The sequence below is a fragment of the Anomalospiza imberbis genome, chromosome 2 (genome assembly GCF_031753505.1).
Source record: "Anomalospiza imberbis isolate Cuckoo-Finch-1a 21T00152 chromosome 2, ASM3175350v1, whole genome shotgun sequence".
NCBI classification, from domain to species: domain Eukaryota; kingdom Metazoa; phylum Chordata; class Aves; order Passeriformes; family Viduidae; genus Anomalospiza; species Anomalospiza imberbis.
Genome location: NC_089682.1, coordinates 4,129,498 through 4,144,300, shown reverse-complemented (window position 1 = coordinate 4,144,300; position 14,803 = coordinate 4,129,498). Strand labels below are relative to the sequence as shown.

Here is a 14,803-nt window from a genome sequence, read left to right as displayed (position 1 = left end):
ATTAGATGTCCTAATCCTAATAGACTGAGGCTACAGGCAAACCCTGCACAAAATGCACTCAAAGTTCTCTTTTGCCATGCCCTATGCATTTTAAAAAGAGGGAAATGTTCAAAGATGAACACAGATCAATTCAGGCTTTGCAAGCACCAATATTCATGACCTCAAGTTATGAGGAATTGCAGTGTGCAATTGCTCTCTGTTTGCCAAAAATTGAGAAGTTGCAACTTGACCCACATGTACTTAAACTGATCCAGCTTACCAGAATTAATTCTGCTCCTCTGAAGCTTATATAACATAATCCACGATGACAAATAATTGAACTTAAAAATAACTTTTATGAAAAGGCAAGATGACTTAAAAGAAAAAATAATTAATTACTTCAATATAGACAGGTCAGTCTGAAGAAGACTTTATTTCAAAGGACAGTAGAATGCATCCAGTCAACCTTAGAGTTTGTAGTGATGCTCCAGTATAAGGTCTGCATTAGATGATGCTCAGGAAAAGCCTCTTACATGCACTTAGGACTGTAAAAGTAATGAATAATCCATTTGTGGAGGGTTTGATGGGCACTAGGAATACTGATAGATAGCAATTTTATGAACTTTGGATGTAGCTATGTTAGAAATTACTGTATCACATACAAAATTTCCTTTATGAATGCATCACAGAGCTTTTTAGGGAGCTGGGAGAAAGTGGTGATCAGTGCTGAGAGCAGTGGCTGCACAATGAGGAAGGATGGGCAGAGCTCAACGCCTCGAAGACCTTTTTCACCCCCCACTATAGCTGTAGCAAACAGCACATCCCAGGGTTAGAAGCAGTTAAAGCCTGGTTTTGCATAAGTTCCCAATGCAAAAACATCCTGTGGGCCATTATTTTGTAGTTGTTTGTTTCCTTTTTTTGCTCCTCTTACTGCACAATAACTGTCCAAGTAATGATACCATCATGACAGCTAATAAGAGTTAACTTTGAATTGAATTATGTCAACTTAATTATAACCCCTTTAAGAACTCCTTTGAGAACAATGAGAATGTCTAGATAGGGGTTTGATGTGAAATGGATAGTCCAATTTAAATGAAAGCTTAATTCAAGTTAACATTTCTTTCTTTCTTTAGTGTCTTCATTTCTCAGAACAGATTGTTATTCTCTGTAATTAACTGACAGAAATAATAAAAAAATCCCCAACAAACAGAAAATAATCATGGCAATGAAAGTTCAGCTTCCACGTAAGCAAGCTGTGCTTCTGCCCCTCAAATTACTCTTCACTGCTGACTTGAAAGAAGTGGGTTTAGCCTTTCAAGTATACTCAGAAGACAAAAAACTTTGCATGCACTTGTCCCTCTGATTTACTGACCATGACTGATGGGGAATGGCATTTGCTGCCAGTGTGACAATAACAGATCCAGACCCCTGGCAATCTGATCCTCTGGGGACAACTCTCTGACTTTTGAGTTTCCCTTTTTGAGTTTCCCCTTTTGAGTATTTCTGAACTACCTGAGCATTAATTTTGAACAGATTCCCCCCCAGTCTGCATTGCTCTGTGTGTTTAATGTTTTTAAGTAACATTTACTTATGTAAATGTGTGGTTCACATGACACACACTGCTCTGTTTCTTTGATCAGACTGGAGTACAGGGGATATTAGAAACAGAGAACCATGGAATGGGTTGGGTTGGAAGGACCCTTAAAAATCATCCAGTTCCACCCCTGCCATGGCAGGGACACCTTCCACTGTCCCAGGCTGCTCCAAGCCCCAGTGTCCAACCTGGCCTTGGGCACTGCCAGGGATCCAGGGGCAGCCCCAGCTGCTCTGGGCACCCTGTGCCAGGGCCTGCCCACCCTCTTCTGTGAGAAAGTAAATGAAAGGATCTCCTGACCCAGGGGTATTCACTGTTGGAGCTTTTATATTTTTTTAAGGTGAACTGCAGTGAAACGTCATAGCTCTTGTTCAGTTTCCTTCTGAAGTTCACATTTAAAACAGAGATGTGACCTCTAGAGGAAGAAAAACCCACGTGTGTTACATCCTCTTACTAAGAATTTCTGCCCATTTCTATTTCTGTAGCAGTAAATGTAGGTTAGAGGATTTGTAATTTAAACAAGCAAACATGGAGAAAAGTGCATTATCATAAGGGAGTGCACTGTTCTGTGAAGGAACCTATTTATCTTCAATTAATAATTGGGTAATTTGTAAAAATAATAAGAACAGACACAGCCCTAATCCAGTGCCATGCCATCAAATGTTAGGCTAGAGGGAGGTGTGTAGGCATGTGGGTAGCTTTGATAACAAAGAAGTAACTCTGCTCACCAATATGATTCTAAAAATTCCCATGGCTCAAAAGAAAGGGGTCTGTGAGATTCCAGGCTTTTTTACCTCATGAATGCCTGCTAGAATTTCAAATCTATTGCTCTGAGGTGGATTTCACTTGACATTTATTTTGTTTCTAGTTTCCTTTGTGCACCTTTTAGCAGTCTCAGGACATCATTTGAAGTTCAGCTATAAAGAAGATTGGTCTTGAAAAATTTCCCGCTGTTTTGCCATTTCTTTTAAAAGCACTCAGTACATGGAAAGAATAAGAAAATCCATAGAAAGCTGTGGGTGCTTTCACAGAAATAGTGCACTGTACTTTTCTGATGATTTTCTGAGTCATGGTCTATCATTTCACCAGTGGCTTAGGCTCATGTGAGATTTATGTTACTTCCACACATCTCAGTAAAATGAGAGATACAGGATATTGAAAACCAGGAGCTACAACATTAATGTTGCACTTTCAACATCTGCTCTCCAGCCTATGACTTCTTAAGGAAGAATTCACATTGAAATAACTATTAAAAACAAAGGGAGAGCGCAGAAAGTTTGCTGACAGTGGTGCCGTGCCATGCTGAAGGCTCCAGCAGGATTCCTGTGTTCCACATGTTTTGTCCTGCAGGAACTGGCAACAGTTGGGAGTAGCTGGATGTTTCAAGAAACACTGGAAATGTGGGAAGGCCACGGAAAAAATGATTAATAGTCAATTTTAAATGAGTTGTCAGACTTCATGTTGCAGAGGGAATTTTGCTCGGGACAGGAATGTGAGCAGTCCATATGCTCACAGATGTTTTGCAGATAGAGCTGACAGCATCTCCTGCTGCTTTTCAAAGATGGCATGAGAGCCACGAGACACCTCCTGCAGCAAAACCTGGCACCACTGAAGACAAATGTGACTTCTAACACCAACTTCAGCAGAGTCAGCTTTTCACTCTGTGTCTCTGGGTGCTCTGAGCATTTTTCTGTTTGAGTTACTTTGGTTAATTAGCCCATGGTGTGGTGGGTTGACCCAGGCTGGGTGCAATACACCCACCAAACCTTTTCTATCACCCCTCTCTGCAGCTGGACAGGGAAGGGAAAATATAGCAAAGGTTCATGAGTTGAGATGAGGACAGAAAGAGACCACTCAAAAATACTGTCATGAGCAAAACAGACTAAAATTAGAGATATCATGTGAATACCACCTATTAAGTGAATTTACTACCAACAAAATCAGAGCACAATAATGAGAAGAAAAATAAATCTTAAAAACCCCTTACCCACACCCCTCCCTCCTTCCCAGCTCTACCTCCTCCTCCCCAGCAGCCCAGAAAGATGAGCATAGAGGTCACAAGCAGCTCATCACATCTGCTGAACATGGGGGAAGCTTCTGGCAAGCTGTGACCTCCCCACTACCAAAACTTGACCTTACAAACCCAACACAGATGGCCTCTGGCACTACAGCCCTACACAAGTCTTTTCTAGAAAATATTATCTTAGGCGTGCCCAGGTGGAAAACCAGCCTGATCCATCAGGGCTTCTGACTGCCCAGTGTCTTTGCAGCACTCTGGTGTCCGACCTCCCCTGGGCAGCACAAACCACGGCTCTGTCCTGAAAGGGTTAAACCTCAGAGCTCTGTAGCGAGGGAGCCAGGGATCTCCAACTGCTCTTCAGCCAGGACAGGACATGTGAGGAAAGTAGTGCTGGCCAACTCCCCAACCTTCACTTTGTCTGTTACCTAAATCTTCAACTTGTGTTTTAGTTAAAATTTTGACCAGAGGGGAAAAAAAAAAAACTCTTGAGAATCTTGGCCTTCAATAGTGCTCGAAGAGAACACAGGCAACACAGTCCAAATTGATTGTATAACCTGTGAAATCTTTTCTTTTTATGAATATCTCAAGCCCCATTGCAGCCTACTCAAGTAATTTTGCTTAATTTTTCAAGGCCTGTTCTTTTATGCATGAATCTTTTTCCAGATTAACTGTCCCAGTTATATTCGATGCCGGGTCTCATTTTCATGTTTTCCTAATTGGTGCAAAATGGATTATTAAGTAAAGGTTCTGATCTGTGTGCACGATTGAAGTAGATCAGGACTAAAAATACAGTATTTTATCTGCCTGTATTCAGTATGTGCTTTTAAAATGTATAATTTAGAGGCCAACAGAAAGTGTATTTCTATCAAAGGTCATTCTTGAGGAATAACAAATGAAGTTCTAACATAATCTATAAACTGAAAATACACAAGTAATATTTTATATGTATATTTAGGTAATCTGAGAGCTGATATGAACTGATTTCAGTTTGTTCACATTTGTGGATTTTACATAGACTCTACAATGTTGTAATATACATGAAGGTTTATTTCGCTTAATATCAAAATTGTTGTAGAAGAGATGTATCAATAATTTAGTTTTTATGAGACACCTATCTGCTGTGGACAATTCTTGCTGGAAGTGTTGAGAAAAGCATCCCTTGGACATAATTTTCATCCATAATTTCTACTCCAAAATATATAAAAGTTAGTAAAGATGATAAATAACCGGGTTTGCTCTCGTTCTCTACAAAGACTCTTCAATGCCATGCCTCATCTCTCTTTTAGTGACTTGTCTTCCAGGTACTCAAACTGATATTTTGCTTGAATAAATAGCTAATATTGCAAGTTAAAAGGAATTAGTACCCTGAAAACATCATTTTTAGATTGGTTTGGTTTTCCCCCTTTAATTGTGGGTGTCTCTATTTCCCTTCCAAGGGCTGTGTGAATGGACACCTCACTTCAGTCTCTCTTGCTGTCTCCCTCCCAGCTCCTGCCAGGATTCTGACGTTCAGCGGGACGGTGACAACGCCCTGGATGAAGGACATTGTCCTCCCTTGCAAAGCCGTGGGGGACCCTGCTCCAACAGTCAAGTGGATGAAGGATAGGTAACCAGCAACTAAATGTACAGCTCAGATAAAGCCCATTTCCTTAAAATCCTGAGGGTTGTGGGGAGGCTGATCCTGGGTCACTGGCAGGAAGGAGAAGGACTGTTGGTGGTGATTTGGTCACAGTAGGTAAGGAGTTTAGACATTCCTTCAACCAATTGGCTGTGGTGATTACAGGGCATCAAAGGGAGAAAAAATAATGAAGAAGAGCTAAAGGTAAACATTCAAAATGTAAAACTTAGTGTTTTTGTTTTATCCTCAGGCAGACAGGAAGGTTTTATTTTGAGAGAGCAAAGTGCTTGATACAGTGATTTGTGCTGAGGTGGGCAGTAAGCGTCTTGCACATATTTAATTTTCCATTATTCTGTTCTCAGCTTTAGTTTCACAGTCTGACAGAGCCACTTGGAAAAACACATGGACAATAATTTTCATCCAAGCACTATGTAAGAAGGGAAACTACAGTGCTATCAAACCATCTTGTGCACTGATATAAATATCTATGATTTCATAAGGATGAACTTCATAGCCAGGAACTGCCTATACCCTCAGTTCAGCATTTTTATGAAATAACAAGTTAAAGAAGGAGTGAATTTCTGTTTTCACTACACTGGGTCCAGGAAAAGTGCATTTTTAAGCAAATGATAAATGTTTCCCAATAGAAAACACTCCTTTGCTGCCTTGTTGAAGGGACACACCTCACCCCACACCTTTTCCTCTCTTTCCACTCTTAGCTGCTTCAAAAAAGAATCCACTTGTGAGTAATTTTGATTGTAACTTCTTTAATGTATGCACTTTGTTTCCTGTGAGGCAGTAACGGGACACCCAGTCTAGTGATGATTGATGGGCGAAGGAGCATCTTCAGCAACGGCAGCTTCGTCATCAGGACTGTGAAAGCAGAAGACTCTGGCTACTACAGCTGTGTGGCCAGCAACAACTGGGGCTCAGATGAAATCATTTTGAATTTGCAGGTACAAGGTAAGGCTGTTGGACCTGCCTCAGAATTGTTAACACTGCTTTTACTGGTAATGCAGAGGTGTGTCTGAAATGCAAAATATCCGTATTTATGTGTATTAGTGCAAATCTAATTTTTCCAGATTCACACATAAGTCATTCTTACTCAGCCACGGGCATTTTATGATCTAGAAAATGGTGCTTTAGGTGAAGCAATTCACACACTCAGTTAAGTCTCTATGTGAGTTTTTGTAAGATTGACAACTGTGTGTTTGCATTCAGTTATCTTCTAGTTCTTCACACAGAAAGTATCAGCTTCTGCCTTCTCCTTACAAATATCACATGTATCATTTCAATATTACAAAATTCAGAAAGATGTGAAGGCCTTTAATTTAGCTCCTGAAAAGCTATCAGCAGAAATTTGCCTCCGTGCTGAGACCTTGCACAAAAACTTCATGATGCAGGCACAGAATTTTATTATGAGGTAAATATGAGGAAGCTTAGTACCCCCTTCAGCTAATGCATTTCTCCAGCTACATTTTATATTCATGTTGAAAAGCACAAAGTGCATCCAGGATGGTGTTGATATGTACAAAAGCAGGGACAATATAAGAATATAAACTAAGAGAATAGTGAAGCAAATCCTGTGTATTCACATACCAAGAATTCCCTGTGCAGATTTCCTTGTTCACTTGCACTAAAGCAGATCCTACAAATGCTTCCACTGACTGCAAGTTTTTGTACCAGAGTAGACCATCCCTCTCCTGGATGTGGAATTTAAGCTTCAAGTGCAAACACATGAGAGCACAGAGAGTTTGTTTCCACTGCAGTCCCCCTGTCTCCCTGCCTAAACCATTCCACTAAGCCTTGGAACAATCATGGCAGATATTGGCATATATCAGCTTCCCTACAGTCCAACAGAAACTAAAGATGCTCTTCTGTGATGTTTGAAGCATGACCACAACAGGAAGTAGAGAGAGAAAACACCGTCAAATGGAAACCTTATATTTCATAAGTACTTCTGTAATTGCATATATTTGCTGTTATTGAACTGCAGCAACTAAAAGCAAATCAATATTACTTCCCTAAGGGACAGACAAAGAGCGGCTTTTAATATGTGAGACCGCCATTTTTTGCAGATAGGGTGAAGCTGTGATGAAAGCTTTTGGAATAAATCTTTCCCAGTGTAGTGTGTGCAGTCTCTCCCCATGGAATCAGCCAAGTCACTCAGAATAACAGAACAAATCCATCTCACAGAGGGAATTTTCCTTCAGAGCATAAACTGTCTCTTTTGTTTTCTTCACCCCTGTTTGGCCCTGTGAGGGCAAAAAAAAAAATCAACTTCTCTTTGAAGTAATCCATAGCTGGAAACCAGCAGACTCTGCCTTACATCAACACCCATTATTCTGCAATCCGATGACTCGAACATGAGCTCCAGTGAGGAGCTTTCCCTGGAGTTTCACTCTGCAGGAGGGGCTGCCCCTTAAGCATAGGCAAAGCAGGCAATGTTCTCTGGCAGCAGAATGCTGGACACAGCAGAGCATTTTGGACTTCTGTCCTGCCTGGTCATGGAACTGTGCCAGGACAAGGGCAGCTCCTGCCAGCACGGGTCACTGACACCACCACCCTCTTCTGAGAGTCCCGTGCCAGAGGAGCTGTGGCCATCCTGTTGTGTCTCCTCCCCAGACTTCCATCCCATCTTTGCTGCTGTTTCTTGATCCTTTGCAAGCATGGACACTGTCCAGACCTCGCTCCTTATTCTCCTTATGAGGCAGCAAAGCTTGATTTTGTCTACATTTCTGACAGTCGAACGTTCCCAGTCCATTTCCAGTCCCAGTTCCCTGTATCAGTTCCTAGTCCCAGTTTGCCCTATCCAGTGCAATTTTTTGAGATATGGCAGGACTCCTTCTCTGCCCTTTAATGCTGGAAGAAATTCCTCCAGTAAGGGTGGTGAGAGCCTGGCATAGGGTGCCCAGAGAAGTTGTGGATATCCCTGGATCCCTGGAAGTCTCCAAGGCCAGCCTGGACAGGGCAACCTGGTCTAGTGGAAGGTATCCCTGCCCGTGGCAGTGGATTGGAATGAGATGGATCTTTAGGGTCTTTTCCAACCCAAACCATTCCATGATTTTCCTCTAAAGGAAGCTGGGAACTGGGAAGTGGATGAGAGTTGAAACCTCTGTTTTATTCCTGCACTCAGTCAGCAGCTGGTCCTTGGAACCTTGATCTTCCATCCCCCAGCAGAACAGAACAGAAGTGTTTCCAGTCTTTGCTGACAGGGTTGGGAATTCTTTATACCAAAAGCCTCAGTGGTTTGGAAGAGGACTGGATCTGCCTCCAGTCACAAATCTATCTATGATACCTAATTAACACAGGCAGAAGCCCTTGATTTTCACCTTTTTTTCATTTTTGCCATAATAGCCTGCAAACACAGGAATGAGTGGGGTATCATTTGCAACAGCACATGTTTCCTGTCACTAAAATTTTATCTTCTCCTCAAAACAGATATCAAAAACAATGAAAATTAATGGCTGGGTAGCTCACGAGCCATTGAGGTCTAACCGGACAGATGCAAAAAAATTCAAAGAAAAACAAAGATTAAGAATTGAAAGAAAAAATTGTGCATAAAATCAAATTAAAAAAAAAATAGAGCTTGTCTGTTCTCATCTTAACCAAGGATGTCAGCTAAACAGACACTTTGACAGAAATAATTTGCATTTTTTGCAACTCAAAACAGCTATTTGATAAATGACTGTTAGAAATGATTAACATCGTGTCAAACCATTTGATTGCATTTTCTATTTTTAACTATTTCCCATCTAGTTCCACCAGACCAGCCAAGACTCACTGTATCCAAAACTACATCTTCCTCTATCACTCTTTCCTGGATACCTGGAGACAATGGTGGCAGTTCTATCCGAGGTAATATGATTCAGATTAATTGCTGCTTTTCACTAAATTATCATATGTTGATAGGATTAGTATAAAATAATGAATGTCTCAAAAAAAAAAAAAGAAAAAGAAAAAAAAAACAACCCCATCTGTATTGCTGTCAACCCTTAATGTGCACTATCATGGTGATAACAGCCTTCAGTAAATTGCAGTTTGTCTTTGTGGTGGTTTATTCACACATTTAATCACTTTCTCCTCAGCTGTTATGACAGTTGCTATATCTGATTTTCCAAATGTGTAATCTCTAACTACTCATTTTGGAGGTGCAGGTTCATCATCTGGTTGCTGCTGATTGAAGGGTCCTTAGAAATATCCATCCTTTTTTTTTTCCTCTTGAAGCCATCATAAAAAATTGTATTTAAGCTGTTGTCAGGGCAGGCAAAATGCATTGCCTGGTATCTTTCAGTCAGGGGAGAGCTGTATGTTTCCCTGCACATGGGATTTTTTTTTCAGTTTTGTTATGTCCTTAAAATGCCTCCTTGTGTTACCTGAAGGATTTGTGACACCGTTGCCATCCGCGCTTTCCCTCCAGGTTATATCCTGCAGTACTCAGAGGATAACAGTGAGCAGTGGGGCAGTTTCCCCATCAGCCCCAGTGAGAGGTCCTACAGGCTGGAAACCCTGAAATGTGGAACCTGGTACAAGTTCACCCTGACTGCTCAGAACGGGGTGGGGCCGGGGCGCATCAGCGAGATCATCGAGGCCAAGACGCTCGGCAAAGGTGCGTTGGTACCATCCCCTGCACCCTCCTAAAGCTCCTGCACTCTGCTGGAGACCTTGGTTTGATGAGAAAACAGGCTTGGATATTTTAATATTACTGGCTTTGGAAACATTTACATGGCTGTGATAAAAAAGGCTGTGGCTGTGGGACTTGAAGCCCACACAGGCTGATGTTCCATCCTTTTATCTCTAATATTTTTTTTTTTAAGATGGGTTGGCAGATACTTGGTAAGAGGGTGTCTCCACTGTCACAGACTATAGCAATTCCAAGTATTTCATTGCCATGAGGAAATTGCCTCTTCTCTTATAAAAATTCAGGAGTTTGTTTGTCTTGATGTTGAAGGAAGACAGGGAGTATATTTATGTATAAAGGAAATGGAGCCAGAGTCTGATTTCTACTCCAAGCCAGTATTGCAGGAGTGTGCAAGCAACATCTTCTGTAGTGGATAAGTGTCAAAAATAAAGGAAAAGTCTGTGTCAAGTTCTGCAAGGCAAAACAAACCCATTTTTTTAATGGATGTTTGGATATTTTTTCCACATTCTGATTTGAAAATCTGGTTTCATGAGTCTGGCACAAAATGAGAAAAAACATTTAAGAAGGGGGACGGGGGGAAATTGAATGTATAGATACTGAGTTTAAGCTAGAATCAAGGTTGCCCTAGAAATTATTCTCTAGATTTAATATTTTGTGAGGTGTTATCTGCAATATTTAAGCATTTTGTCCGGAATATCCCGCTGCCTCTAGAGCCACAGTTTTCCAAGGAGCAAGAGCTCTTTGCCAGCATCAACACCACGCGGGTGAGGCTGAACCTGATCGGCTGGAACGATGGTGGCTGCCCCATCACCTCCTTCACCCTGGAGTACCGGCCCTTTGGGACCACGGTCTGGACAACAGCCCAGAGAACATCCCTGTCCAAGTCCTACATCCTCTATGACCTCCAGGAGGCCACCTGGTATGAGCTGCAAATGAGAGTGTGCAACAGTGCTGGCTGTGCAGAGAAACAAGCCAAATTTGCCACGCTCAATTATGATGGCAGTAAGTATTTCCTTTAATTTACACCTCAGATGCTGTTTTACTTGGGTTTAACATGTGATTTTTTTTTCTTTTTGTTCATCTTCCCCTCAAAAACCCCATTTTGAATCTGCCAGCCATGCTGTCAGAGAGGTTAAAGTCTCAAAGATGTAAAATAGCTCCTGATTTCCTGGCAGTAGGCTGTCAGGCAGAAAAGAGGAATTGTTTATTTGTCCTCACTTCGGAAAAACTCCAAAGTCAATCAGCCATGAGACACATAATCATAGGACATTAAAAGTCATTAGTTCCAGTGGTTGCAGGGGCCTTTCCTAGTATTTCATGCATCTTTTCCATGAAATTTTAGTCTTCCATGGAATTTGTTCCTGCAGCCATTCATGGGGGTGTCTGGCTTAATTGCTATTCCCTGTGACACAGCCCAAAACCCATGATGGGACACATTGGAGCAGCCAAACAGGTTGTCCTCTGAGAAAGCCTTTGGATAACATCCTCCAAGGGCAGAGCAATGGCAGTGCAATCGTCCCTGTTCACAGAGAGGGGACAGTGAAACTAATGGCCATGACAGATGGCTTTGTCATGCCCAGCAGCAGGGCACAGACCATGAAGGAGTTGTTGCATCCTGCCCTTCTGCCAGGGGTTACTGCCCACCCTGCAAAACCCAGGACACGAGGGCAGGGGCAAACATGCCAGACTGTCACTCAGTGCAGCTCAGGTCCTGCCAGGCTGGCTGAGAGCACTTGTAGCTCCACAGTGGGGAACGGCTGCGTTCCTGGCGAAAAGGCAGCACAGATGGCTCCAGATGGCAGCTATGGATTGCTCCAGTGGGAATTGCCAGAGCTTTTCTGGTAACATCCAGTGTAGAACCTTGCTGTGTTGCCAGGGATGCTGTGCTGCTTTGTGCAACCACTTGGCAACATCTGTAGTGTTAAATTAAGCTGCAGCACTAGTGAGCGAGTTCAAACAAGAGCTGATGGTTGTGGCAGCATCAAATTGGAAATTGTTTGTAACGCTGTGTTGGTAACACGCCTCCACACAAACATCACCACTCATGTGCAGCTCAGGGGTCATTCCCAGGCAGAAATGTGGGATATGATTTGGGTAGGGTTTAAACCTCAGCACCTGACACATCCTCTACTGCTATACCAGCCTTTGTGCTGGGCACTCAGCAGCTCTTGCAGATAATTAATCACACATGCCCTCACCCTTCGGAAAAATATCATCTTTGGTGAGCTGCCACACAAGTCCTCATGTTATTTCAGACAGTCTGGGAAATTAAGAGAGAGATCTTGCACTCCAGAGGCCCACAGGAAACCGGGATCTAAGCAGATACTACACAAACGTTCCAGGTTTTTCTAGGCATGTGAAGGATTTGTTTTGCTGAGAAGTGCAGCTGTTGTCAATAATAACAACTCTTTCAAGTATTATGAGTTAATTTCTTCTCATTTTACTTAACCTATCCTGGTTTTGTTTTGTTTTCCAATATCTTTCCACAGGCAGCATCCAACTTTCAGTTGTTCCGTTATCATCGCTTTTATTTGATTGGGGCAAACAGTCTTAAGCCACGCCTTAAAATGAATTTATATCAAAATGCAGATCCAGAGCCTTAAATTTCCAATTGTAGCACTCAAATCAAAACTATTCTTACAGTGATCTGATCTGAAATGTTGTCAGGCTCTGCTCTTTGATTGGGTGATGATACTTACCTTGGTGTCACACATTGTGACCTGCATACCCGTTGATTTTTTATGTTGCATCTTTAAAAGGGATAAAATGAAACAGTAAAAAATATTTGCAGCATTAAATTTTTTGGGCCACTGTTTCTGGTCAGCTAGAAAATTTCCCATTTGTGATATTGCTGGTTTTGTTTGTGAAGCGTGCTTTGCCAGGACTGTATTGTGCCTTAGAGAGGCAGAGCGAGCTCAAATACTGACCCCGAAAAAGCAAATTTCTAGATTTGCTATGTTTGACTCAGAACTGTAATTATAAACTGATGATGATGACGATTATCATTCTTACAAATATTTGATGCAGTAATTTTTGCTTCCTTAGGGATTTTTTTTGTTTGCAGAAAACATGCCAGTGGAAATCTCTTGGCCAGCTCCACTTTTGAGTGCTGTCCCTCCCTCTACCTTTGATTCACCCTGTGATGTGAGATTAGCCCCTTCCAGCTTCCAGGGGTCACAGCTGCCCCTCAGATAAAGCAGATACAAGAGTAGCACTTTGAAGATTAGATAATACATTGTATGAAAGTTCTGGGATGCCAAACGCTAAGAACAAGCTTAGAAGCTTTAGCAGCTTTAAGATAAAGCCTTTGTAAAGTTTGCAGAAATCCCAGAGTTACGTGGTTTTGGGTCGCTTTGCTGCGTGTGGGAGACCTGCTGAGGAATATCATGGCTCAGCATCCTTCTCCTCAAATCTCCCCGTGCTGAATCAGGTCAGAAGGTTAATGACAAACTTACGTGCAGCTTTTTGCTCTCTGTTCATGGGCATTTCAGCAACGATTTCCAGCTTACAGGTTTGCTGACCTCCCTGCCCCATGTTTTTTTCAGAAGCACGCAATCCATAAGGAGATATTTTTAGCCCCGTGCAGCTGCAGTTGTGGAGAGCTGCAAAGGAGCTTCCCAGCTCGGGGATCAGCTACTCGGTAGCCCTGGCATTAAATCGGATCAGCTCTAAACTCTGCTAATTGATTCTGACCCACCCAGGCACTCCCTGCCCTGAAGGACACAGGAAAACACTCCTGAATTCACGGGGTGCAGTGGGAGATGCTGCAACCAAGGGGAAAAAGGAGTCAGAGACATTCAGATGACAACTTCTGTGAGGCACCAATCAGGCTAACAAAGGGTGATGGTGAACCGACCTGGAAAACAAAACAAACCCTCCCCGTTTGTCTGGGACTGAATCCTGAAAAAAGCTTTGACCGCTCTGCTCCCAGCAGGCACCTAGAATGACAGCAAATGTTGAAATGGTGTTTTCTCCATGCATAGCAGGATTAATTTCTGGTAATTTCTAATGCAGTTGCTGAAAAGCAACAAAGGGTTGATGTGAAAACGTGCAGTATGATTTTTTAATTAAGCTCCAACTGCCTGTTTATAATGTTATGAGGTTTGCATTTGCCCTAGAGAGAGGTATGGATAGTGATAATCACATATCTAAACACTTCAGGTTTAAGTGAAATAAAGGCCACTCATCATTTGATTTTCATCAAAGTGTTAAGGAAAGCAAGACATAATTTTAGGCAATCTTGAACCTAATGGTCTCTGTGACTGTAATTCAGAGAAAACTTTGGCCCTTTAGTATCCAGGAGGGTTTAGGAGGACATAGAGACAGTTATTAGTATTACCTCCAGGAACTTGAAGTTCTTTCCATTTCTTCATCTAATAATTTTATTTGCCTTTAAAGTAGTGCAAAATGTGCATCTCAGGGCAAGATGAAAATATCCTGCTGTGTGTTCAAGAAAGAGAAAATTACAAAAAAAAAAAAAAAGAAAAAAGAAAAAGAAAATTATGGAAAAGAACATTAGAAAAATATTCCAAATGCAATTGTAAGAAAACAAATTTTCCAAAGTACCTAATATAGGTTTGGATAGTTGTAGCTTTTCTTCTTATCTTTGTCCCTTTAGGGAGCTGCTCTTCTCTTTATATGCAGCTGAAATAGCTCTTCTGAAAAAAACAGGACTTGAGATTCTACATTTTCACTGTGGTTATGGCATTCACACTGTACTGCATCAGATCTCAGTTCTTATTCTGATACTGTATAGCACATAATGAGATATAACTATATCACTTAATGCAGCAATTAAAATGTAAAAAAGGATGTGCTTGTTTTTCTCTCTCACCCTCTTTTCCTTTTAGCAAGTAAGTAGCCACTTTTATGTTTCAGTAGCTGGTTAAAATTTAATAGCTTCCATCCAAAGTCATCACAGTTCACAATACTTATGTGTTTCTACGCATT

General features: G+C 41.7%; 1 protein-coding gene across 3 annotated transcripts in view; it reads left to right on the top strand.

Annotated features, from left to right (window-relative positions):
• DSCAM (DS cell adhesion molecule) overlaps window positions 1–14,803 on the top strand; it is a 443,286-nt gene that overhangs the window by 382,844 nt on the left and 45,639 nt on the right. For 2 of the 3 annotated variants that reach the window (XM_068179584.1, XM_068179590.1), the window contains exons 22-26: window positions 5,082–5,199; window positions 6,011–6,174; window positions 8,971–9,069; window positions 9,632–9,820; window positions 10,565–10,855. In XM_068179584.1, the coding sequence (XP_068035685.1) occupies window positions 5,082–5,199; window positions 6,011–6,174; window positions 8,971–9,069; window positions 9,632–9,820; window positions 10,565–10,855 (861 nt within the window). Of the gene's footprint in view, window positions 1–5,081; window positions 5,200–6,006; window positions 6,175–8,970; window positions 9,070–9,631; window positions 9,821–10,564; window positions 10,856–14,803 lie in introns of those variants that run through there. The other variant, XM_068179585.1, reaches the window with a different exon arrangement.